This window comes from Oryctolagus cuniculus, chromosome 1, assembly GCF_051225735.1.
Source record: "Oryctolagus cuniculus isolate XC-2025 breed Fujian yellow rabbit chromosome 1, ASM5122573v1, whole genome shotgun sequence".
NCBI lineage: Eukaryota > Metazoa > Chordata > Mammalia > Lagomorpha > Leporidae > Oryctolagus > Oryctolagus cuniculus.
The window spans coordinates 9,080,275-9,107,247 of record NC_142867.1 but is presented as its reverse complement, the minus strand read 5'-3'; the positions used below and the strand labels follow the sequence as shown (position 1 = coordinate 9,107,247).

Below are 26,973 nucleotides of genomic sequence, written 5' to 3'. Positions count from 1 at the left end.
TCAGTCACCTTGTAAAGTTCTCACCTCCAAACACAAGAAACATCTGAATTAGGGGATTACGTTTCCAACACATGACCTTCGGGGAATGGTTCAAGCCAGCACTTCCTGTGCCCCACCAGAGCTACCTCCTAAGCATTCTAAGCCTGCTTCCCTTGCCCTGGACAAATCTAGTCCAGGACTTTGCACAACTGGTTCTTATCATTCACATCTTTTTTTTGACAGGCAGAGTGGACAGTGAGAGAGGGAGACAGAGAGAAAGGTCTTCCTTTGCCGTTGGTTCACCCTCCAATGGCCGCCGCGACTGGCGCGCTGCGGCAGGCACGTCGCGCTGATCCGAAGCCAGGAGCCAGGTGCTTCTCCTGGTCTCCCATGGGGTGCAGGGCCCAAGCACTTGGGCCATCCTCCACTGCACTCCCTGGCCACAGCAGAGAGCTGGCCTGGAAGAGGGGCAACCGGGACAGATTCCGGTGCCCCGACTGGGACTAGAACCCGGTGTGCCGGCGCTGCTAGGTGGAGGATTAGCCTACTGAGCCACGGCGCCAGCCTCATCATTCACATTTAAACCTAAATGATATCTCCTCAGAAAAATCTTTTCTACCTATAAGACTTATTCACATCCTCATACCTTGTTTTATTTTCTTCAAATGTCTTTTTAGTCTCTGAAATTATCCTGCAACTCAACTGTTTCCATCTGTCTCTCCAATCTAATTCCACCCAGGATGTAAGCTTGGTGTGAGCAGAAATCAAGCTTGTTATGTTCAATATGGCGTCCTCAATAGTTAAAGCATGGCTGGAATATACTCGAATTTCAGTACCCATTAAACAAATGGATAAGAGATCACGAAACTGGTACAATATACATACGGGCTTGCAAAACAAGATAAAAGTTCTGAGCTCGAGGAAAATATTTGCAAGTTGTCAGTGTATGGATAATGATTGAAGCCACGAAAGTAAAGTGGATGAAACAGTCTAGGGAGGAAGCGGAGAGTAGAAATAAAGTAAGAGCCCATCCACAATAGAGGCTTGAAAAACACCACTGTGGAATCCAAGAAGGAGGAGCAGAGAACTAGGGGAGTGTCTGTCAGTCTCCTGCTGCTATACCAGAATAACAACGACTGAGACATTTATAAACAATAGGAGTTTATTTAGCTCAAAGTCCTGAGGGCTGGGAAATCCAAGAGAGTGGTGCTAGCATCTGACCAGGCTCATGCATGGCAAAGGCAGCACATGGCTACAGAGGGTGAGAGACAAGGAGGCAAGACGGGCCAAAACTCAGTCACAAGAACAAACCCGCTCACACAGTCATAAGATTAACCCACTCCAGGTCTGGCGCTGTGGCGTAGCAGGTAAAGCCACCGCCTGCAGTGCTGGCTTCCCATATGGATGGTGGTTCGAGTCCTGGCTGCTCCACTTCCAATCCAGCTCTCTGCTCTGGCCTGGGAAAGCAGTGGAGGATGGCCCAGGTCCTTGGGCCCCTGCACCTGTGTGGGAGGCCCAGAAGACGCTCCTGGTTCCTGGCTCTGGATCTGCACAGCTCCAGCCTTTGCAGCCAATTGGGGAATGAATCAGCGGATGGAAGACCTCTCTATCTCTATCTCTCTCTATCTCTCTCTGCTTCTCCTTCTCTCTCTAACTCTGACTTTCAAATAAATAAATAAATCTTTTAAAAAAAAAAAAAGATTAACTCATTCCATCAGTCACAATTAACCCATTCCCCTCAGCCACAACTAGTCCACTGCTGCAGTCACAAGAAATAACCCCCTCCCACCATCACATCAGTCCATTCAGGAAGATGGAGTCATCGTGACCTAACCACTTCTGAAAGGTCCCACCTCTTAACCTCATGATAGTAATTGAATTCCTTGAGCTTTGGAGAGAGCATGCAAACTAAGTAAACTGCAGCTCAGAAAGATAATTTGCCGAAGGTCGTAAAAGTAAGAAAATGAACGAAAGGATGGGGATTCGGAACTGATTCCTCTACTTCCGGAGCCCACGTTGTTGCTTTGAAGGCTTGAAGTAATACCTCTTCCGAGTTCTGAATCAGGTGAATAAAACACATGGGAGTAACAAGACTGCTGAGAGATCATCTCCATAGAATCTTCTGATTCTGGGCCAACATGGACTTTGTCAGCCATAGACCAAGCACCTGACATGTCCAGGCCTTCCCAGGTGAGTTTACAAACACAAGAAAGCAGAAGTAGAACAAGTAACACGTGAACATGGAAAAGGAAAACAGCACCCTTACCTTCAGAAGTGTTACAAGAACTGCAGACAATTGCACCCCGAGAAGTTAATCACCAGGAAGAACGAGAGAAGACTTAACCCGCATGCAGGCCAGTCCAGGGCAGAGCCAACGGGAGACAGAGCTTCACACTCCCAGCGACCCACTGCCCACTCTCCCAGCCAGGTAAGTCAGCCCGCCTGCCGAGAGGAGCACAGGGCTGTCCTGTAGTCAGGGAAAGACTGGGTTAGAACCAGCCCAGCCTCCAGCAATGTCGGGACCAACATGACCACCACAAGTATGTTTACAGTTGCCAGAGACAGTAAACAATCCCAATAACCACCAATAGTATACATGAGCTGCTGCTGACAGAGTGGTGTTGTCCAAGATGCCTTTCTTCTTCTATTTTTAATTTTTACTCATTATGTATTTGAATTACAAAGAGGAAGCTCTCCCATCCTCTGATTCACTTCCCAAATGCCAGCCCCCCACGATGTATTCCCGAATGACAAGGTAGGGGTTACAAGAGAAGTTACTCGGGGCGCAGTCCTGTTTCTATCAAAGATGCTGGCACTTAGCAGGCTCCCACCAGCCGCCAACAGGAGCTGCTCAAGACCTCTGTCGGCTGATCCTTGGGGGAACAGCGCCTCCTTGTGGCCAGTGCAAGGTTACTCTATGCCGCTCCTCTGGATTGGAAGCGGTCTATGGAGGCGGCGGGGGATGACACCTGCTTTTTTTTTTTTTTTTTTTTTTGGCCCCCCTTTCCTTTATTTTGGACCCTTAAGGATTTTATTTTTAATGGAGATTGAAGCCGTAGAACTCGTGTTGACACTCAGCCGTTTTACAAAAGCTTTTCATCATCTGAAGGCAAAACCAAAAAAGCGAAAATTACCATTGCTTCCTCCAGTTTGTCGGAAACGTGTGGCTGAATTCCCAGGGGTGTCTACAGCGATGCCGCGGGATTTACACACGCGGCACGCAGAAAGCACATGTGCAAAGCGACCGGCGTGCAGGCCCACCCTCAGGTTTAAAGAGTCAGGTCGCACACCCAGCTGGGCTCACTGAGTAGCAGAAAGGAACGCAATTAGGAAGAAGGACGACCTGTACCCGTGGCCCTGGGCATGCCGTTGTGCCAGGAGGGCCCTTGGCGTTGCCACGCAGTGCGCACGGGGCCTTGGCCTCTGCTCTTCTGCGCCTCGTGACCCTGAAGCCTGGTGGCAGCTCGCCTGGTGGACCCTGAAGGAACCGTTCAGATCCGTCAGGTGTCAGCGACTGAGAGAGGAAACCGGTGCATTTGTAGTGAAGCTGCTAATCCTCGAATTCTACTCTAGAGTCAATTAAGAACAAGTTCCAAAAGCCATGAGCCTGAAGGAGGGCCCTGTGTGCACACACACAACACAACACACAACAGGCAACACGCAGAGTGAGAGTGAGAAGAAAACTTGCAGAAAGCCAGTCGTGTCTTCTCAAGTGCCCGCGGGAGGAGCAGTCTCGGGCGGTCACGAAGTCACAGGAGCTGTTAAGGAAATAATGGTAGAGCTCTTTGTCAACACGATTTGAGCCAAGTGGGCAAAACAAAACAGAACAAAGCTGCAGAAGCTGCCATTTGTATTGTGGTGTATTTTTTTAAAAGAGTGAAGACGCATTGACAGACAACAAAACAAAAAAGTGGCAAAAAAACAACTCAAATAAAGTAACTCCCATTCTGCCCTCAAAATGGAGTTTGCAAACTAACTTGGAATTAGATAATGGGTGTGGAAGAGAAATTGCTTTCTCATGTACAGACTAGTATTTTTTAAAAAATAATTCTGTTATTGGTTACAAATTTTTACTCAGGCTTTCTATTGGCATGGATTTCCTTTGACCTCACTTTTTTATAGATTATTCTTCATCTAACCTTCCCCACTAATGTGCCAAATTGTCCATACTGAACTCCTTTCTAGCCAATTTCAAAGAAACTGCTTTGAAAGAAAACAGAGCAGCACAGTTCCTCAATAATAGTCTTAAGATGGGTATAGGCTTTGGGGAGGGAAGGAGACTGTTGGGAGCCACTGTGTTGGTTTCCCTGTATAGGCCTCTGTTTAGATTAACTTTCACTACAAATCACTAGAAAGCTCCGTTTGTACAGATCACTGATATGGTTGGTGCTTGGCCTTCTGGCTTCAGTGCCCTCTGATCTCACAACCTCTTGTATCTTGATAAGCGTATTTGGTGGCTGTAAAACCCCACGGTAACTCCCCTTGTCAAACTGATGTTGATTTAAAACTCCTGTAAAACCATTCCTTCTAACTATGTTGTAAAATGACCCCTGCTTGCCCTCAACTGTTACAATCCTTGCCTTGTACTATATAAGCTGCCTCCTTCAATAAAGTGGGACCTTGATCAGAAAAAAAAAAAAAAAAAGTTCATCTTCACGAAAATCAGTGGTTTCCACTTTCAGTCAGTGTAGTCGCGGAAATTTCTTTTTTTTTTTTTTTTTTTTTTTTTTTTGACAGGCAGAGTGGACAGTGAGAGAGAGAGACAGAGAGAAAGGTCTTCCTTTGCCATTGGTTCACCCTCCAATGGCCGCCGCGGTCGGCGCGCTGCGGCCGGCGCACCGCGCTGATCCGATGGCAGGAGCCAGGAGCCAGGTGCTTTTCCTGGTCTCCCATGGGGTGCAGGGCCCAAGCACCTGGGCCATCCTCCACTGCACTCCCTGGCCATAGCAGAGAGCTGGCCTGGAAGAGGGGCAACCGGGACAGAATCCGGCGCCCCGACCGGGACTAGAACCCGGTGTGCCGGCGCCGCTAGGCGGAGGATTAGCCTAGTGAGCCGCGGCGCCGGCCGGAAATTTCTGATCCACAATGCATGGACTCCTTTGAAGAAAAAAAAAGAAAAAAAATCAGGAAAACAAACTTTTATTCAAAAAAAACGAAATTCTTGCACAGTTAGATAATTTATTTAGCATGACGCATGAATTATTTTCATATAAATATAGAAAGCAGAGAAAAGACTATGCCTCTAATTTTTAAACCCTTAGGCTCAGAGGTCTTTTGGTTTTCTTCTTCTTTCTTTTTTCATTCACTCTTTGTTATTGGTTTTGGTTTTTTCTTTTTCTTTTTTTCTGGGTTATTTTGTTTTGGTTTTTTGAAGCAGGCGTTTAAGGTTTAACCTTCTTCAGGGACAAATTCTGACTTGTGGAACTTGCTCTGCAATATATTTATATATATTATATATATAATTTACAAATATATATTTATATATGTTTATATTTTTATATATATATTTCTCTTCTTGCTCTGGTAGGGGCTTGGATGGCTGTGTTATGCCCGCAGTCCATGGTCCCCCCGAAAATCACACCACCAGAGACCAAAGTTGAAGCCAATTAGCAGGGTCGTTTTTATTACGAGTTCGAACCCGGGCCCCTCAGTGCCTCCAGGAGAGGAAGCCCCCGAGAAGCCCCGAGCCCAATTCTTACAGAGCTTTTCTTATCATGTACAAGCAGGCTTTAGGGGAATGCTATAGATCAAGTTGACACTTCTAATAAGTCCCCACACCTGCTGCGGACTCCAGGGTAGGGGCTGGTTGTTATCTCAAGCTTTATACCTCCCTTTTACATTCCTGGACCTGGGTCAAGGTTGGGTCACATTTGGCCAGGTGGAGGGAAGGGGGAGTGTAATCAACTTAATGTAGTTACTGGATTACTTAACTCAACATCTAACATAATACATACATAAAGTCAAAGACACTTAGCATTGCTTATCATTACTACTAGTTGCCTAATAAGCTAATGCGATTACACTTTAGGTTCCATTAAAACAATGATAATATTTCCTAGCACTATTATAATGGATAATAAGGGCATAGTACAAGCTGGTTGTGCAGGTGTCTTCTCAGCTGGACTTGTGTGCACTCAGCCCCCAGCCCCTCCAGTTCTCTGTTGAAAAGTGTGTCCTTTCTCTGTGTCTGCTCGTGTTTCACATGAAGCAATAGAGGGCAAACTTAGTAGTGAGTGTGTATGATAGACTCAAGAGAATCATGGGACGCTGACTTGAGAAAATCATTGCCGTGATTCGGTTCTAGGAAAAAAGGCAGTGAATCATTATGCAAATTTGCCAGGAGAAGGGGCAACCTGCTAGTGGGCCTTATTTGGGTGAGAGTAGGAGATAGGGTACATGTGATGGAGGAAGTGAGCCCAAGGGGTAAGGACGGCCGGCTGTTTTGCAACAGCGCCATTTCACAGGAAGAAGGGACGGCCGGCCTGTCCATCACCCGAGAGCATCAACCAGCCAGGAATTAAGACCACAAGATTTCGAGAGCTGAATGTAGACAACCACACGGTGTCACGTAGCCAAGAAACCCTGTCATCTTTGCCTGAAAAATCAGACGTTGAACAGAGAGATCCAAAGAGAAACCTGTCAAGGAATATTATTTCCCATCCAAAAGGATGGCAGTTTTGAAGCAAAAACATCCACTTGGGTGGGGTCTGATGGTGGGGGAGCCGGAGGAGGCTGTGGAGATCCCAGATCCTCTCGATGCGGCCATTGTGGGCCAATGCCGAGCCAGCAGCCAGGACAGTGGGAATCCACTGGGCCATTGCCCACTTTCATCTTCCTTTGGGTTGCTGAGGAGAGAACATGGGAAACCCTGCACCTATGCAGCAGGTCAGGGACTTTCCCTAAGCCTGACACATCCAGTGTCTTTGTTGAGGGTGTAGGTGACAGTGCTCTGCCCCCTCCCTCTACCCAAACATCTGATGCCACAAAGTCCCTCCGGTCCACAGTTGTGGGACTGAGCAGCGCTTGTCTTTGCTGCCACCTGACCCATCCCAAAGACCACCACCTCAATCCCCTACCTTCCCCACCCCCGCCACGATGAGGAAATGCAGGCTTCTCTCTCCTGGAAGGCAGAGGCAAACTTTCAGGGCTGTTTCTGGCAGGGGGACTCTTCCAATGAAACTCCCCACAGTGGGCTGTCCCCCCTCATTTCATTTTTCTAAAGGGGCATAGGCTTCTTTTAGAAAATAATAAAATGTGGCCGGCACCGCAGCTCACTTGGCTAATCCTCCGCCTGCAGCGCCAGCACAGCGGGTTCTAGTCCCGGTTGGGGCACCGGATTCTGTCCCAGTTGCTCCTCTTCCGGTCCAGCTCTCTGCTGTGGCCCAGGAAGGTAGTGGAGGATGGCCCAGGTCCTTGGGTCCTGCATCCGCATGTGAGACCAGGAGGAAGCACCTGGCTCCTGGCTTCAGATCAGCACAGCGACCATTTGGGGGTGAACCCACGGAAAAAGAAAACCTTTCTCTCTGTCTCTCTCTGTGTCTAGCTCTACCTGTCAAAAAAATTTTTTTTAATTTTAAAAAAATGAAATGCAATGTGTGTGATTTCCTTTTCTGATCTCTTGAGAAAATAGATGAATATCTTATAAAATGTGTTCTTTACTCCAGAACTACTCTTTTTGCATAAATACCTCATCGGGCAGCTTTCTAAGTATTTTCCTGAGTCTCCCGTGGCACCTTTGTGGGATGAGCTTGAAAGATGTGATGGGGAAACTTTAGTGAGGGTACTTTTTCTGTTTTTCTTCTGCTTTTGGAGGGATACACATTATGCATAACCAAAACAACAGCTCCATTGTGATGAACTTTGCATTTTGATTGTTGAGAAAAAACAAGCTGTATCAGTGTGTAAAAAAAAAAAAAGAATTCAATTAAGTATTTATTGAACAAATGCAGAGTAATTGAACTAAGGGGTGTTTCAACCTGAAAATACAAAGATACCTCCTTCTTCGATGTCCCCATTCTTTCCACTGGGATCTCACTCACAGAGATCTTTCATTTAGGTCCTCTTTGTTTTTGCCAGAGTGTCTTGATTTCCATGCATGAAATACTCTCATGGGCTCTTCAGCCAGATCCAAATGCCTCAACCTGAAAATACAATAAACAGCTTCAAATACTCAGATGGCTGTCACACAGTGTTCAGGGATTCGCCAAACAGCAGAACTTGAACCAAGGATTGAGCACACACAGCCAAGAAGCTGCAGGACAGCTGTGGCTTCTCTTAGTAGCTTCATTCCTCACCGTGCACACCGCACTTTTCCCTTCTCCTGAAGGGAAACTCTGTACTCCTCAGGAAGCCCTCTGCTGCCAGCAAAGGATATACTCACGCTATTGGAAAAAACTGGATGTTACTAACATGGTTTACTACGGAAATTTGTTCCATGCCTATTTTTCTATATCCCACACTAGTGATTCTCGGGGCTGGGGAGAAGAGAGCATATTCTCCAATGAGGATGAATCACAGTCCCCAGCAATCCAGGGGTGGCCCGTGGGGACCGTCCTCCTCAAACCTCAACCAGTCACGGTGACCATCAGCCAACAGTAAAATGGGAGCGGAGTGTGTGCTGGGGGCAGGGCACCAGGAAATAGAAATAGAAATTGCATAATATTGACAGGCTCCGTCCAAACTGCTAAATCTTACAAAATGAGAATTGTTTCAATGAATTTTTAACATGTTTGAGGACAAGGTATGTATAATACACTTTATATTTATATTACATGTGAATTTTATCACGTACTCAGTAAGGAATGCTGAGGTGCTTAATCCAGCCAATAAATTGAAAATAAAAATTTTACATTTCTCTATGTGGCAGTGTACAGGATTCTGAAGGTGGATCTTAAACTCAGTGATCAATCAGTTTTCCAGGAAAGCCACATAATCGGTCATTCTGGCTACTTGCTGCTCGTTTTAGGAATTAGAGGCACTGGGGAGATTCTGATAAGGGAATTAATCTGTTAAAAGAAACATGGGGGGGGAGCGGTGCTGTGGCACAGTGGGTTAAAGCCCTGGCCTGACGCTCTGGCATCCCATATGGGCAGGCAGAGATCTCCCATCCATTGGTTCTCTCCTCATGTCCACAACAGGCAAGCCTGAGTCATACCAATGCCAGGAACTGAGAATTCAATCTGGATCTCCTACGTGGGTGACAGGGTTCCAATTACCTGAGCCATCATTTGCTACCTTCCAAGGTGCACATTAGCAGGAAGCCTCTGGGCACATTCTTATTCCTAACTCACCTCTCATTATCACTCTAACTCCGTTTACCAAAGACAGAAAAGATAATGGTCATTGATCTGAATATGAAAACAGTGCATTGGCTTTGACTATAGCAATCTATAAACTTAAGAGAAAGGGGGCCAGCGCTGTGGTGCAAGGGGTTAAAGCCTGAAGCACTGGCATCCCATATGGGTGCCAGTTCTGGTCCCGGCTGCTCCTCTTCTGATCCAGCTCTCTGCTATGGCCTGGGATAGCAGTAGAAGATGGCTCCTGGCCTGCTCTCTGCCTGGTATGGACCCAGCTTAACATTTCTAGACTTCTTTCTGCCTAAATAAAGCTCTCGCTTCCCTGTGTATTTCTCTCACTGAATAAATGCTAAAAACCTTACCATGTTGCCTGCTTTATTCAAGCTGATATTCAGAATTGTTATCTGGATAGACAGCGGGGCCCCTCAGCATTAATAAAGCTGGCCAATTTCAAAGTAACAGTTGAGGGGACCAATCTCCCAAGAAGCACATCAAATATGCCTTGTGATCAGGGAGGCAGGGGAGCAGCGTTAGGCAGCCAATCCAGGTGAGGATGCCCAGCAAAAGTGCCCAGGGAGGCTGGAGCAAACCCACAGCCTAGTTGGGTATTATTCCAGTATATGTGGATTTAGAGCCATGTAGCAATTCTGTAGGTTTTGTAATATTCTTCCAATAAGTCTTTTTATCATCTTAATCTAGACTGATGGGTTTTGTTGTTTGCAACTGGTCTTGACACAGCAGCTGATTGATAACTACCCTCCAGACAGTTTTTATATTCCTCCAAGCACCCTCCCAGCATGGACCACACATACGATGCTGTCTCAAGTCATGCCCGGGGAGAGTGTGGTGTTGTGAAACCCACAGTGTTCCAGGCTCTTCCCCAGGCACAGGAACAAGCAGAGAACAAAACAGCCCAGATGGCAGATGTCCTCCGGGCCCAGCTGAATTCCAATGAGGCGAAGGCTTTCAGCTGGCTGCGCTGTACTTCTTCCACTTTTCCCAAAACTGGTGCCAAATAGGGTGCCTTATTGTCCCTAGAAACATAGTCAGATGGCCCGTCATCTTGGCAGTCTACCCAGCCTGGCTTGCAGAGTTGCCTAACTCCCACAAGCTGTGTGTGGTTTACTTGGTTTCTGAAAGTCTTAGATCTTGGAAACACACTCCCCTGAGGCTTCCTTTCTGAACTTGGCAATTTGCATGCTGTGCACGCATTATGCACAGAGTATATTCCAAAGGAACTGATGATTGCAATCCTGTGCAGGATGGTTCTTTGTAGGGTCAGCTTAGGCCAGCAGGTGCCTAGATTAAACATTGTTGGGGGTGGGGGAGGCAGTTTCACATGAGATTAGCATTTGAATCAGTGAGCTGAGTAAAGCCCATGGTTTTCTCCAGTGAGAGTGGGCATCACCCAATCCACTGAGGGCCTGAATAGAACAAAAGGCAAAGGCAAGGGGTTTTCACCCGCTCTGCCAGACTGCTGGAGCTGAGACACCAGCCTTCTGCCCTTGACCGGGCCTTACACCTCAGCCCCCGGTTCGAAAAACTCCACCACCTGTCTTAGGTCAGGATTGGAGATGAGTGGACTTCTTTCCAGGCTCTCTAATCAGCAAGTTTTCTATCTTCCGATGTTTTCTTTTTACTTGTCAGCATCTCCTACCTGCTATTTGAAGAACTCCCTTTAGCATATCTTGTAGGACAAGTCTAGCTCTTGTTTGTCTAGAAATGTCTTTATCTCTCCTTCAGGTCCAAACGATAACTTAGCTGGTTGGCAGGTTTTTCCCTTCAGATACTGAAAGTCTTATCTCACTCTCTCTTACTGCACAAGGTTCCAGCCAGAAAGTGTGCAGTCCAGTGAACTGACACCTTTATGTGTACTTCCCTTCCTTCTGCAACATTGAGAAGCCTCTATCTTTAACCTTGGAACCTTTGATTAATACTACTTGGGATTGACTTGATTGTGTTGAATCAGACTGGTGACCCCTGACTTCCCTGTATCTGGACAGCTGCAACTTGCCCTGTGCTTGGCAAATTTTGTTATTATCTCTTTGGTTTCTATACCTTTGGCCTTCACAAGCTCCGCTTGAACCCTAGTTACTTCAATATTTGCTCTTTTAATGCTGTCCCAAAGTCCCTGTGAGCATTTTACATTCCTCTTCATGTTTTTTTCTTCCTCTGCATACTTTCAACTAGCCTGCCTTAAAGCTCACTAATTGTTACTTCTGTTTGATCTAGTCTGCTACTGGTGTATTCTATCACGTTTTTAATGTTCCTTAACATACTTTTCAACACAAGGATTTCCTTCTTTTATTTATTTCTATCTGTCCACTAAGTTTCTGTGTTTTCCTGCATCTCCGTGAATCTCCTCAAACAGCTAGTTTGAATTTTACACCTGAAGATTTGCCTTTATCAGTTGCTATCTGTTTGGTTTCTGGCACTTCATTCTGTACATTAGGTGAGGTCATGGCTGTCAGAAAATTTTGATGCTTATTGGTGTACAATATCATGCACAAGTTGAAAGATTAAGAATTTTTTCCCAGTTTTCATAATCTGGCTTTGTTTGTACCTGCTTCCAGAAATTCTAAGCAGTCTTGTTGATTTTCTCAGTGGCTACGGACATTTCCAGGATTTCGGCACTGGTGGCGTCCCACGCTCAGGTCTACTGCAGGCCAGTTATTAGCACATTGCTGCTATTTCAACACCAAAGGGTTCCCCAATTCCAGGTGCACCCCACATCCACAGCTGGCATGCAGTTCAGAATGAACCACTAGAGGTTCTGCCTGCAAGAGTTAGCCTGGGAACAGAGAACTTTGGGCTTTATTTGGTGCTGAGTCATACTTCGGATGTGCTGACGTTGGGCTCCAAGGTGAAGTTCTGCATTGAGTTCCCCACCCTGCTGTCCGGTTGCTGGAATCTTGCTCTACTGTCTGCTAAATGTTGAGGAAAAGATGATGGATGCAGTGCCTTCACCGTGTGGCTGAGGCAGGTCCAAAGTTTGGTCTACAGGTAGTGACAGGGCCTGCGGTGCTGGGTTGTACACTGGCAGGCCTGGTACTGGGTTTCAGGTTAAAGGTCTGGACTTAATTCCCTCTCCCTCCTGCAGAGCTGCCCTGCTTGGAGCCGGGTGAGGGTGACACTGCAACTCTTTCCTTCCGGCTTCAATGCATCTTTTTTTTGAAGACACGTTGTTCTCTGGTCTGGCTCCTTTAGCTCTCATAAAGGTGGCTTGTATGTGATTAGCCGTTCAAGTTGGCATCTTTGTAGGGAAACGATCCTTGGAGCACCTTAGCCACCATCTTGCTTGTTGTTGCTGCTGTTGTTAATTGCTGATAGTGGGAAAGTCAGTTCTACACAGAACAGGCTTCCCCTCAACTTTGCGAAGTGTGTCATAACCTTTGACCTACAACGTCCACTTCGGTTCATTTTTTTTAAACAATTGAAAATACAAATAAGGATTTGTATATAAAGTATAAAGATGATGCTCACTGAAGCATTATCTTTGATAGTACCATATAGAAAACACCTAATAACATGAAATACACAATACTACTGAGTGGAAAATTAAACACAGCATCCTAACAGGAAGAGAGAGGATGAAATATACTCCAAAAAATTGACAGTATCTCTAAGTGGCAAAATTATATTCATTTTTATTTTTAGCTATTATATGCTTTTATATAATAAATATACTTCTTTACTTGAGAATCGATCTTCTGTATATAAAGATAATTGAAAATGAATCTTGATGTGAATGGAATGGGAGAGGGAGCAGGAGATGGGAGGGGTGCGAGTGGGAGGGAAATTATGGGGGGGGGGGAGCCATTGTAATCCATAAACTGTACTTTGGAAATTTATATTTACTAAATAAAAAAATATTAAAAAGTCAAAAAAAAAAAACCATAAAAAAAGAAAATATATTTTTACTCACTTTAGAATTCATATGATTGACAAGTCTGGAAAAAAATCTTTCCTTATGTGTTACATAGCTTTCTTTAAAAGATTTGTTTTTATTGATTTGAAAGGCAGAGTTCCAGAGAGAAGTAAAGACAAAGAGAGGTCTTTCATCCACGATGGTTTACTCCCCAAATGGCCGCAATAACTGGGGCTAGGCCAGACCAAAGCCAGGAGCAAGGAACTTCTTCTGGGTCTCCCACGAGGGTGCTGGGGCCCAAGCACTTGAGCTGTCTTCTGCTGCTTCCCAGGCACCATCAGCAGGGAGTTGGATTAGAAGCAGAGCAGCCAGGACTCGAACCAGTGCTCATTTGGGATGTTAGTGTTGTAAGCCACGGCTTTAATCTGCTGCGCCACGGCACCCAGCCCAATGTTACATAGCTTTGAAATGATTCCAGGCACTGACATAGTTTGCTCCATCATGTTTTTGTTTTAGAATGTATTTCTCCTTCCCTCCACTGTGTGACATCTTATCAGATCCCATGTGTGAGAACTGGGAATGAACTTCCCCATTCCTTAGAAATGTTACATCAAACCTCATTTGACCCCCAAATGGGAGTTACTGGCCTCAACTCCTAGACTTGACAATTATCCCAAATATAACCCGAGTTTCACACTTGAAGAGACTTTGACAAGGCAGGGTGACTCTCTAACCTGCTTTATCAAAGCCTATGAGCTTAGGCTGCAACAAGGAGGTACCCTATCAGCCTTGGAGCTTTGAAGCCTCACCTGACAATACCAGCATCAAATCTTTGGCACCAAGAGACCTACAGATCTCTGCTGTGATCAAGCCAGCTTCCTCAAGAACTTTATAAAATGTGCTTGGGGATAAGCATTGGGCCTAGCAGTTGAAACTATCCTCTGTGCATAAGGGGGTCTTCAGAAAGTTCATGGAAGGGGTCAGCATTGTATGTGGTTGAAGTTATTGTATGTGATGCTGGCATCCAGTATGGGTGCTGGTTCCAGTCCTGGCTGCTGTATTTCAGATCCAGCTCCCTGATAATGTATCCAGGAAAGAAGCGGAAGACGGCCCAAGTTCTTGAGTCCCTGTCACCCATGTGGGAGACCCTGACGAAGCTCCTGCCTCCTGGCTTAAGCCTGGCCCAGCCCCAGCTGTTGCGGTCACTTGGGGAATGAACCAGTGGATGGAAGATCTCTCTCTCTCTCTAACTCTGCCTTTCAAATAAATAAATACATGTTTTAAAAAGATGTATTTATTTTTAAAGTTTCATGGAAAATGTGTTATGAGAAAATGATTCATGCATTCACAAGGAAACTGCAAGATGGGAAACTAATGATGGATTGTTTCATGAACAAAGCCACCTGTCATCAGGTCTATGAGAAAGCCAGACAAAAGTTCTGTCATTGTTTTGGACAGGAATTAGCTGCAACAATTAACAAGCTCAATTCAATTAGTAAATTTCCATACTGCTTTTTTTTTCATGAATATATTAAATTATTGTTATCACAAACTTTTCACTTCCAACTATCCCAAAAGTGTTGGTTTAATTAGGATCATCCCTCTGAGTTGTCAATAAATGGGTTTGTGCTAATATAAAAAAAAGAAGAAAAATGGTGCATGGATTTCAACTTCATGAACTTTTAGAAGAACTTTTGTATGATTTCATGAATCACATGGGTTGTTGCCACACACAGAGAAATTTTCTGAGGCTCATGATGCTTTAAGAGGGGACGAATAGCATGAACAAACCTCACAGGGAATACACTCACTGGGCGAGGTATAGTCACTGTTTGTGAGTGGCTCTAAACTTAGGAAATCCCAATTGCTCATATAGGACAGAAGCAGGCCTCTGTGGAAGGCAAAGTCTAAGGATAGTTTGGGGCTTACATTTATTTATATTTAAATTTCTTTAAAAGTTCTTTTTTATCTGAGAGAGAGAGAGAGCAAGCACTCCTAACTACCAGTTTACTCCCCAAGTGCTTGCAACCAGCATGAAGCAAGGAGCTGGGACTGCAGTCCAGGTCTCTTATGTAGGTGGCAAGGACCTGACTACTTGAACCATCACTGACGGTCTCCCAGCTCCGCATTTGGTGTACATTAGCAGAAAGTTGGAATTGGGAGTGAAACCGGGACTCAAATCTAGGCACTTTGATAGGAGAGGTGGGTGTCTTAACCAAAAACATCATTGCACTAATATAAATTTATCTTTAAATTTATTTCTCATGAACACTTGTTTTAGTTTTACAGCGCTTGCTTTTTATTTATTAACATGCAACACTGTTACATTTTTATGGCGTACCCTTCAATATCTCAACACATAAGTACAGCACAAGCCAATCAAGTTGATGTGGGATAAACAGGCAGGTAGTTAGTTAGCTTAGGTCTGCTGAGCTGGAAGTCACAAGCTCCCATTTGTAATTCTATCCTCATACTTGTCCATCCAAACACCCCCTTTCCCAATATGCATCTGCTTCATCCAGGACCTAAGGGGGAGGGATGCCATGAAAATACAGTATAGAGTTCCATGTGGAACTTGTAGAAGGGCCATATAACCCCCAAGTGGCTTCAGATCTTTAGGAGAATCACCTCCTATCTCATAAAAGAGGCCAAGAGCAGAGGAGGAGCTCTCTGGCTCGCTCTCTCTCTCTCTCTCTCTCTCTCTCTCTCTTTCCCCACAGACTGTGCCTGGAGATGCTGCACAGGTACAATCTCTCTCTCTCCCCTACCCCACCATCCTTCCTTCAAGCAATTCTCTGGCCCACTGTCCACTCATAACAGATAATTATCCATGTAGAGCCACCTACATTCACACATGTATAGGTGTTCACTTTCTCACCTGTTGAACAAATTTTTGGTATCACTTGTGCACCTTATATGTGTCTACACTCAGAATGCTTGTCAATTATGAGGCACAAGCCTGGAGTAAAAATTACTACACCCTAGCCCACAGCAAAACCAGGCAGCCAGCCTTTCCATTTCCTTGTCTTTTCTTTGTGTGTGGAGCACACCAGCTCCTCTCCTCCAAGCCTTCACACAGCATATAATGCACTAGTGGGAACTGTGGTCCACCACGGTGCTGTGGAGCACTAGGATTTGACACTTCCACCAGACTGTGTTTGGGTGCCTGTCTTCCAGCCTCCATCTGTCCTCCTTCCCTCCGCCCTCCACAGCCTCTGTTCTAAGCTCACATGAGCTATATTTGTAATTCCTACTTATGAAAGAGAGCAGGCAGTATTTTTCCACATGTGGTTTATTTCACTTAATATAATGATCTCCAGTTCCATCATTTTGTTGCAAGTATCCATGAACATTTCCCCCCCATATGCAACATTATGGAAATGAAATCAGGACTTTCTCTTATTCTGATGGAGAGATTTGAATCACAAGAGCTGTTAGTCGTTGACATGTGCAACACCCTGTGGCCTCAGCCCAATGTCTGCCCGACCACTGAGGGTTCCTTGTCTAAAGCCAGCCCATCATTTATTCCACAAACATTTTGAGCAGTTACTGTCAGGCACAGGGGATAAAGCCATGAATACAACTGCCCAGGTGGTGCCCTCATGGAGCCCTCATTACTTCTATAACCACAGCCCACAAATTGGCACCCACATGACCGACTGCCAGGAACACGAGTTCCCAGCACCTCTATTTAAAACCAGTGCTTATTTTTCTCTCATGGCAACAATTCATGCTAATTGATCAGCTCACAGATATCCAGAATATTCCAGGTTCATTCCTCCTAAGAGCTGTGCCTCAAACTTTTGAGTTTTGAGTTCTGCATGATTTGTACCTCACCTGATGGACATTCACGAAAACCTGAGAGTTGGGCACTGTGCTAAGCCTTGTAGTACAAACAGAACTGTCCAGGCTTCTGCCCACACAATGTTCATTGCTTAGTCTGCTGTCAAATGAGCCCCCCAATGGCCACAACCAGCAAGGGCATGGAAAGAGGCAGGCAGGGCTGTGGTAAGCAGGAAGCTGAGATGGGGGACACTTTTTGGAATGGCCGCCTCTCCCTTGAAGAACATTGTCAGTGGACAGAATTACTTCCAGGTAATACTTTTAATCATTCCTAGCCTATTTCAATTCCCTGTTGTCTACCCACACAGATGGGTTGTCTACACACACAGATGGTTGAATTAAGCCCTCTAACACTCTGCACTTGAGAAACAAAGCAAGCACATTTATCATTCACCAAGCATTTGAGTGAAAAGAGACTAAAAACGGCACATTTTTGGCAGACCAAGATTCCCTTCCATGGCTTTTGGCCTTTGGCCTTTGCTGTCAGACTAGGTACTCAAGACACACTCTAGTGACAAACAGTAGGCTGTGGTTCAAGATGGCTGCAGATAAGCCACAATTTTTCATGACACAAAAACACAACTATGTGGAGAAGCAGCAGGAAGATATTTCTGGAATGTCTTCTGTGTAAACTATTCCTGTGTTGAGAGAACCATCATACCTTTCTGGAGAAAATTCCATGGATAACAATTGCCAGATGTGGAGCTACCTTAACCAGGTTGTCAGCAGGATACTTCTCGTTGTGGAGATCTTCTGGACCCGACTCTGTAGTATCTCAGAAAAGCCAACACTTAGAAAGGACTTGGTCGACTCCGGACAATGCCACGTGCTTATTTCTTCTCCTGATTCGAAGCTTCGGGACACGTGAGCTTCTGAGGGAAGTAAAGGAGGGCACTGTGACTGATGAGCAGAAAGGGACCACCTAAACAGGCCTGGGCACCCCAGGCACATCTGCCAGAGACAGGCTTTGCATTGGCAAGGAATCACTTAGGATCCTGAGGCTCCAGAACCCAGTGAAAGAGAGAACTTCTACTACAAAGGACTATACACCAGGCAGCTTAAAAATACAGAAATACATTCCTTCAGAGTTCTAGAGCCACAAGTCTGAGCAAGGTATCCAGGGGCTAGTCTCTCTCATGTCTCTAGGGGAGGACCCTTCCTTGTTTCTCCTTAGCTCTGGCAGCTCCTGGAAATCCTCAGTCTTCTTGCCTTGCAGATGCCTCACTCCATTCCCTGCCTGCATGTGTTGCTTTACTTCTTTTTTTTAAGATCTTATTTATTTCAGAGGTAGAGTTACAGACAGTAAGAGGGAGAGACAGAGAGAAACGTCTTCCATCACTGGTTCATTACCCAAAAGGCTTCAATGGCTGGAGCTGGGCCGGTCAAAAGCCACAAGCCAGGAGCTTCTTCTGGGTCTCCCATGTGGGTGCAGGAGCCCAAGGACTTGGGCCATCTTCTACTGTTTTCCCAGGTCATAGGAGAGAGCTGGGTGGGAAGAGGAGCAGTTAGGACTAGAACCAGTACCTATATGGGATGCCGGCACCACAGGCAGAGGATCAACCTGCTGTGCCACAGCGCTGGCCCCAGTGTTTTATTTCTTATTCCAAATTCTCCTCTTCTTACAATCAATAGTGTCAGACCACATGCCATGGCCCAAGGCCCCAGGTAAACAGTAACACCTACCAAGCAGAACCTTCCAAGGGTTTAACGGTCACTTCCCAGGAGCCAAAAGAAAAGATTGGTCTTTATTTGGCCAAAGTTAATTCATTATTATACAGTTTCATCCTCCAACACCATCTCCACTGGGTGGGAAAGGTAACAGTCCCAAGATCACAGCCTCCCTGCTTATCAACAATAGTAAACAAAATTTCTTTCTTCTCATGACCAAACATCCATGCTAGAGAAGTTATATAACTGGCCCTGCTTAGCCACATAGCCATCGCTTGAACCAATTACCATTGGCAAATAAATGGAATACCATGGTTAGCCAACCCTGGTTTGTGTGCCCATGCCTGTGGGTATGAATTAAGGATCTGTGGCCATCAAAAAGGGAAGTGAGGGCCAGTATAGTGGCACAGCAGGTTAAGCTGCACACCTGAGATGCCAGCATCCCACTTCAGAGCAACAGTTCAAGCCCTAGCTGCTCTGCTTCTGATCCAGCCCCCTGCAAGTGTACCTGGGAAGGCAGCACATGATGGTCCAAGTCCTTTGGCCCCTGTACCCATGTGGGAGACCTAGATGGAGTTCTAGGCTCCTGATTTTGGACTGACTCAGCCCAGACTGCTGCAGGCATTTGGGCCAGTGAACCAGGAGATTGAAGATATCTCCCTGTCTCTCCTTTTCTGTGTGTCACTCTGGTTTTCAAATAAGAAAAATAAATCTTTTTTTAAGATGGGATGGAAACACTTTCTAGGCAGCAGTCCATATACAAGCTTAAATTAAAACGATGCCAGTGGTGATGGGGTTTAGGGTGAGGAACCCACGGGTGACTGAGGTTTCCAGTTTAGAGGACTAGGTAAATGATGTGCTGTCCATTAAGGAAGATAAGACAGGAGGAGAGAAGTCAGAACAGATAAGGGAGACATAAATGAGGTCAGTTTCAGGCACACTGAGATTCAGGTGACAACGGACCCAACATGTGGACATGTCCAGGGCAGGTGCCTGGACATGTTGGAGTTGGAGCCTGGGGCTCAGGAGAGAGAAGCTAGCAACATAAATTTGAGACTTTTTGTCTTATGAAAGGTGGGTGGTGTCCTGGATGGAGATCAAATTGCCCTAAAGAGAATCTGGAAAGAATAAAGAAGAGGGCGAAAGACAGAACTCAGAGGATTATCTTCAATTATGGCTGAAGAAAACAAATATGTGAAGAAAGCAAGAAGCAGCAGCCAGACGAGACAGAGAGAAGAGAATCCAGGCAGACAGAATTCTGAAAAGATGGGAACAGGGCAAAAATAACAAGGGAAAGTTCCTTGGGATTAAAGGATGCAGAGGTGTCCAATAAGACAAGGCCTCCAGAGAAATTTCACTCCACTTGGTGACATGAAGGATATTAGTGCCTCTGTGAGGACAATTTCAGTAGAGAATGGAAACAGAAAGCCAAGTATCTGTAAACTGGTGATAAAAGCTGATCTCACCTTGTAAGGTTGCTGCAGGGATTCAAAGAGTAAATGTAGATACAGTCCTCTGCGAGGGTGCTCGGGACTAGAAGCAGGCCAGACTGACGCCCTCCCACAGCTCCTGGCCGGCACGTCCAAACTGCAGCGCCTTCCAGCACGTACACGCTCGGCAGAACAGGGTGGAAGCTCGTTCTAACAAATACTTATCACCGATGACAAGAGCTAGGTTTCCATGACAAGATCCAGGCTTAGATAAAAACAAGCCAGCGAGGGCTCCGCGAAGCCTGCCCGATCTTCACGGTAACTAATGTGTCACCACCACCTTTGTACCTTGGAGATAACGTGTGGACACACAAACACCTCGAGGCTGGCAGACCTCAGCAGCTTGGTCTCTCTCTACCAGCCCCTCCCATCCTACTGTTTGGAGCTTCTCTTTTCTTTCTTTTTTTTAAAGATTTTATTTATTTATTTATTTGAGAAGTAGAGTCACAGACAGAGGGAGAGACAGAAAGAGGTCTTCCATCCACTGGTTCACTCCCTAAATAGCCACAACAGCCAAAGTTGCAGTGATCCAAAGCCAGGAGCCAGGAGCTTCTTTCGAGTCTCCCACGTGGGTGCAGGGGCCCAGGCATTTGGGCCATCTTCTGCTGATTTCCCAGGCCATAGCAGAAAATGTATCAGAAGTGGAGCAGCCGGGACTCAAACTGGTGCCCATACGGGATGCCGACACTTCAGGCAGCTGCCTTACCTGCTATGCCACAGAGCCCGCCCCCATTAGGAGTTATTTAGAGGAGAAGTCAGAACCACTGTAAAGGAAACACATACACAAGGCAGTGGGACTCTTCTCAGCTGTGTCAAAGTAATCCCCAAAAGAAAAAAAGGGGCAGGGCTAGCAGTTAGACAGCTGCATCCCACGCTGGAGTGCCTGGGTTCACGTCTCAGCTCCTCTCCCAACTCCAGCTTCCTGCTAGTGCAGACCCTGGTGGCTCAAGCGGTTGGGCTCCTGCTGCTCAAGTAAGATACCCAGATTGAGTCAGTTCCTGGCTTCAACGTGACCCTGCCTAGCTGTTGAGGACATTTGTGGAGTAATCCAGCAAATGAGAGCCCTCCCCTTCCACCTCCACCTCCCCCTCCCCTTCCCACTCCCACTCCCATAACTAAATAAAATGTTTGGAGCTATCAAGTACTCTCAAAGATTGGAATAAAAGCTTTTCCTATAAATTAAAAAGTTGCAACATCATCCTATAGGCAAAGTCACTCTCAGGCACTCACATTCTCACTGCATTCCTTGATGGAAGAGCAAGGGTGAGATTGGTTGACATGAGCCAAAAAGAAGTGCATACCACTGGGCTACTGCATGGGGCAGGTGCTGGGCAGACAACAGAGGCCAGCATCAAAGCTTGGCCTCATGACGTGATTTCCAGAGCTAAAGAAGTCCAGCCTCTCCTTTAAAGGTACCTTTTGTGCAAGTCCTTCCCTCAAGTAGAAAGTGTATTTAGGCATGCAGAAATGAATGCAGCCCACGCAACTGAGAAAACGCAGAGGCTATCTATTCAGAGCTTGCTATTGCAAAGGAGTCAGCCACAGTCAGCAGAGACTCAAAGGCAGGCAGGGGAGTGGTAGGCTTTGCAGTGGAAAAAAAGGAAGAGTTGGGGCTGATGCTGTGGCACAGCGGGTAAAGCTGCCGCCTGCAGTGCTGATATCCCACATGGGCACTGGTTCAAGTCTCGGCTGCTCCACTTCCGATCCAGCTCTTTGCTCCTGTCCTCAGATTGGGGCAGCTCCAGCCACTGCGGCTAACTGAGGAGTGACCAGTGGATAGAAGACTTTCTCTCTCTCTCTCTCTCTCTCTCCCCCTCTCCCTCTCCCTCTCCCTCTCCCTCCCCCCCTCCCTCTCCCTCTCCTTCTCTGTGTAACTCTGACTTTCAAATAAATAAATAAATCTTAAAAAAAAAAAAAAGGAATGGGGCCGGCATTGTGGCATAGCAGGTAAAGCCACTGCCTGCAGTGCCAGCATCCCATATGGGCACTGGTTCGAGTCTCGGCTGCTCCACTTCCAAGCCAGCTCTCTGCTGTGACCTGGGAAAGCAGTAGAAGATGGGCCAAGTCCTTGGGCCCCAGCACCCATGTGGGAGACCCAGAGGACGCTCCTGGCTCCTGGCTTCAGACGGCATAGTTCTGGCCATTGCTGCCATCTGGGGAGTGAACCAGTGGATGGAAGACCTCTCACTCTCTCTGTCTGTCCCTCTGTCTCTCTGTAACTCTGCCTTTCAAATAAATAAATAAATGTTTTTTTTTTTTTAAAAAAAGTCATTTCATCTTAAAGTGTTAATTTCACTTTAAAAAAGGCGGGGGGGGGGGTCGGCGCCGCGGCTCAATAAGCTAATCCTCCACCTGCGGTGCCAGCACTCCGGGTTCTAGTCCCAGTCGGGGTACCAGATTCTGTCCCGGTTGCTCCTCTTCCAGTCCAGCTATCTGCTGTGGCCCGGGAATGCAGTGGAGGATGGCCCAAGTCCTTGGGCCCTGCACCCGCATGGGAGACCAGGAGAAGCATCTGGCTCCTGGCTTCGGATCAGGGCAGTGCGCCAGCCGCAGCGCACCAGCCACAGTGGCCATTGAGGGGTGAACGAATGGAAAAAGAAGACCTTTCTCTGTCTCTCTCTCTCTCACTGTCCAATCTGTCAAAATAAATAAATAAATAAAGGAAGGAAGACACAGGCATGCCCTGATCAGAGGCTATTGGAACAGGGAAGCTTATCCTATGTAATTGGGTAGGGGAACAGGTTTGGCTTTCTCTGGTTGGCCCTAACTTGGAAGAAAGGATAAAAATTAGGGAAACTGTTTTTTTTTTTAATATTTATTTGGAAGGCAGAGTTACAGAGAGGAGAGAGAGATAGAGAGAGAGGTTTCCATCCGCTGGTTCACTCTCCAAATGACCACAACAGCTTGAGCTGTGCGATCAGAAGAGAGGAGCCAGGAGTTTCCTCCAGGTCTTCCCACGTGGAAGACTTGGGCCATCTTCTACTGCTTTCCCAGGCCATAGCAGAGAGCTGGATCAGCAGAAGAGCAGCCAGGACATGGACCAGCACCCATATGGAATGCTGGCACTTCAGGTGGCAGCTTTACCTGTTATGCCACTGTGCCTGCCCTGGGAAACTGGTTCCTACTGAAAAAATTGTAAATGTTTGGAGCCAGTTCCTGGGCTGGTTGCTGTAATGGTTGGTGGCTCAGAGTTCTATTTTTCTGCAAGGTCTGGGTCCCTTTGTGCAGTCAGCCTCTGCATCGTCATTATCTTAAACTTTTTTTTTTTTTTTTGACAGACAGAGTGGATAGTGAGAGAGAGAGACAGAGAGAAAGGTCTTCCTTTTTGCCATTGGTTCACCCTCCAATGACCACCACGGCTGGCGTGCTGCGACCGGCGCACCGCGCTAATCCGAAGGCAAGAGCCAGGTGCTTCTCCTGGTCTCCCATGGGGTGCAGGGCCCAAGCACTTGGGCCATCCTCCACTGCACTCCTCGGCCACAGCAGAGAGCTGGCCTGGAAGAGTGGTAACCGGGACAGAATCCGGCGCGCCGACCGGGACTAGAACCCAGTGTGCCGGCACTGCTAGGCGGAGGATTAGCCTATTGAGCCGCGGCGCCGGCCCATCGTCATTATCTTAAGTGCTTGTGGGAGTGGAGGGGTGGCACCTGTCAGCAAACAGAATGTAGATATTTGACACTGAAACTGAGCTCCCAGCCCTAACGCCTTTGACACAGATCAGGCCCCTCTCCCTCCCTTCACGTGCACTGCCTGTATCTTCACGGTGGTGATCATAGGTCAACTCCTTTCTAAAGATTGACTCACTAAATTAAGGGAGCAGTACAAGAGTCAGGCTGGCCCTGAAGGACTCCAGGTTATAAGACTCAGACCTCGATCACCTGTGGCCAACATTCTACGACTCGGCTGGATTTGGAGATGCTTTGCACAAACTGCAACCCCTGACGAAACAAAGTGATAACCAATCCACCTGGACACCTGCCACAGACGGAAGCCCACTTGGCCATCAGAGCGTCTTCAGCGGAACAAGCGGAACAAATCCAAGGGAGACCACAGCGCTGTAGAGCAGCCAGCCTGCACACAAGCTGATCTCACGCTGCTCAGACCTCACCTTATAAGATTCACTGTTCTTGCTAATCCTCCACCTAGCGGCGCTGGCACACTGGGTTCTAGTCCCGGTTGGGGCGCCGGATTCTGTCCCGGTTGCCCCTCTTCCAGGCCAGCTCTCTGCTGTGGCCCAGGAGTGCAGTGGAGGATGGCCCAAGTGCTTGGGCCCTGCACCCCATGGGAGACCAGGATAAGCACCTGGCTCCTGCCATCGGATCAGCGCGGTGCACCAGCCGCAGCGGCCATTGGAACCAACGGCAAAGGAAGACCTTTCTCTCTCTCCTCTCTCTCTCTCTCTCTCACTGTCCACTCTGTCAAAAATAAATAAATAAATAAATAAAAATAATAAAAAATTTTAAAAAAATTCACTGTTCTTAACCTCGCCAGGAGTTGGGAACTGAGAGATGGCTGCCCGACTCCTTGCTCCACGCACAGAAAATAAACTCCGTGTTTTTTTTTAAAGATTTTGGAAAATAAACTACTTTCTTCCACCATCCCAGTGTCACTAATTGGCTTGTCACCCGTCGGGCAAACAGAGGGTCCCTCAGCAATTCCTCCAACTAGTTTGGGGGCTGAGGGGAATCAGTTGGGGGCTTACAGACTCAGGGCACCCTAGAGAGAGATCCAGAACAATTATGGACATTTTTACAGTTTATGTTCAGAATATTAAGGGAAGAGACTGTTAAAAGATTCCAGTTTAGGGGCCAGTGCTGTGGCATGGCAGGTGAAGCTACAGCCTGCAGTGCCAGCATCCCAAATGGGCACTGGTTTGAATCCCAGCTGCTCCACTTCCGATCCAGCTCTCTCCTATGGCCTGGGAAAGCAGTAGAAGATGGCCCAAGTTCTTGGGCCCCTGCACCCTCATGGGAGGTCCAGAAGAAGCTCCTGGCTCCTGGCTTCAGATCGGTGCAGCTCCAGCTGCTGTGGCCGGTTGGGGAGTGAACCAGCAGATGGAAGAACTCTCTCTCTATCTCTCTCTCTCTCTGCCTCTCCTTCTTCTGTTTAACTTTGACTTTCAAATAAATAAATATTTTTAAAAATTCAGTTTAGTGGGGGCCTGTGCGGTGGTTCAGCTGTTAACCCCAGCTTGCAGCACGGACATCCATATGGGCATTCAGAAGGTTAAGGGAAGAGACTGTTAAAAGATTCCAGCTTAGGGGCCGGCACTGTGGCATGGCGGGTGAAGCCACAGCCTGCAGTGCCAGCATCCCATAAGGGCTCTGGTTCGAATCCCAGCTGCTCCACTTCCGATCCAGCCCCCTGCTAATGTGCCTGGGAAAGCAGCAGAAAATGGCCCAAGTGCTTGGGCCCCTGCCACCTATGTCAGAGACCCAGAAGTCATTCCTGGCCCCTGCCTGGCCCAGCCGCAGTTAGTCCCTACAGCCATTTGCGGACTGAACCAACTGATTTAAGATCTGTCTCTCCTCTCTCTCTCTAATTCTGCCTCTCAAATAAATCAATCTTTCTAAAAAAGATTTAATAATACACCAGCCTGCCACCTCTTGGGCAAAGAAGGGATTGCAATGATTCCCAGGCTGCGATTACACAACCTTGGCGCACACCACCAACCGCAGACGCCAGGTCCCCTCCGTGCCACCAGGAAGCTCTCGAGAGCTGCACTCTCCTGGCCTGCACTTAAGAAGCGGGCGGTACAGAGCCCTCCCGAGGTGTGAGACCCGACCCGGCCTCAGACCCAGAGATTCGCCGCGACCCGGCGGGCCCGCCCTCGAGCGCAGGCGCGGAGCCGTTGCGCGGCGAGCGGTTTGCCCCGCAGCGGTTTCGCAGCGCCGGCTGCACGGAGGCTGCGCGGGCGCTCGGCCCAGCCTGCGGCCGCGGCGTGCGCCTCCGGCAGAGCCCTAGGTAAGTCGGCGACCCTGCCGAGCAGCCGCCGGACGGAGGGGACAGGGATGGCGACCGAAGAGAAGGGGGAAACACTCGCTTCTCCATCCCTTTCGGGACAAGGGGCTTGAGACCCCGAGGTGGGGTGCCGCCGGGGTCCTGCCCTTGAGCCGCCCGGGACCCTTGGCGGGAGCCCGAGCGGGAAACCTGCCCTGGGGGCACCGGGTGTAGCACGGGGGTCGCTGCGGTGACCCCGGGAGGCTGAGCAGAGTCCCGGAGCGCCCCCACCATCGCCGGGCCGGCGGGTGCCCCCGGGGGCGCGCCCTGGGCTTTGGGGGGCAGGGTCCCAGCCGAGACGCCCCTGCGCCGGGGCCTTGGGCGTTTTCCCCGGGAGTCTCCGGCCCGCGAAGATCGCCTGACCCTCTGGGAGTGACGCGTTGTTCTTGCCGACGTCCAGGCTCCGTGGCCATGAACCCCGTGGTCGTGGTCCACGGCGGCGGCGCCGGCAACATCTCCAAGGAGCGGAAAGAGCGAGTGCGCCAGGGGATCGTCAAGGCGGCCAGCGAGGGCTACGCAGTGCTCAAGGCGGGCGGCAGCGCCGTGGACGCGGTGGAAGAAGCCGTGGCTGTCCTGGAGGACGACCCCGAGTTCAACGCAGGTAGTGCCCGGGCCGGGCTCGCTCCCCCTACCCGGAACGCATGGACCCTCCCCGGGGTGCCGAGTGCTGAATGGAGCCAGTCAGCTTTGCGGGCTTAAGGGGGAAGAGAAGCGGTATTTCATTGTACTTTTCCTGCCTGTAGACCAAGTTGCTGTAAAAGATTTTAAATCCATAAGTTCACTCCTTATTTAACCTACCTCCTAGAATTCACATCCCCATACATCTGTT

At 47.8% G+C, this 26,973-nt stretch overlaps 1 protein-coding gene and 1 long non-coding RNA gene across 8 annotated transcripts in view; one reads left to right on the top strand and one right to left on the bottom strand.

The window, feature by feature from the left end:
- Window positions 1-1,145: 1,145 nt before the first annotated feature.
- Window positions 1,146-20,534, bottom strand: LOC149128275 (uncharacterized). 4 transcript variants are annotated; one of them, XR_016229390.1, is made up of 5 exons: window positions 20,121-20,534; window positions 18,337-18,471; window positions 17,648-17,858; window positions 7,974-8,120; window positions 1,146-7,868 (listed from the first exon to the last, which is right to left on the bottom strand). It is a non-coding gene; the product is annotated as an uncharacterized LOC149128275 (long non-coding RNA). The 4 variants fall into 4 exon arrangements; XR_016229387.1 differs by lacking the exon at window positions 18,337-18,471 and having other exon boundaries at window positions 1,146-6,824; window positions 7,667-7,868; XR_016229378.1 differs by lacking the exon at window positions 18,337-18,471.
- Window positions 20,535-25,818: 5,284 nt separating this feature from the next.
- The window catches only part of ASRGL1 (asparaginase and isoaspartyl peptidase 1), a 28,467-nt gene continuing 27,312 nt past the window's right edge, over window positions 25,819-26,973 (top strand). The window contains exons 1-2 of one of the 4 annotated variants that reach the window (XM_008274392.5): window positions 25,819-26,108; window positions 26,545-26,745. In XM_008274392.5, coding sequence (XP_008272614.1) covers window positions 26,556-26,745 — 190 coding nt within the window. In that variant the 5' untranslated portion in view covers window positions 25,819-26,108; window positions 26,545-26,555. Of the gene's footprint in view, window positions 26,228-26,544; window positions 26,746-26,973 lie in introns of all 4 variants that reach the window. The other 3 variants (XM_089326426.1, XM_089326419.1, XM_002721046.6) reach the window with 3 other exon arrangements.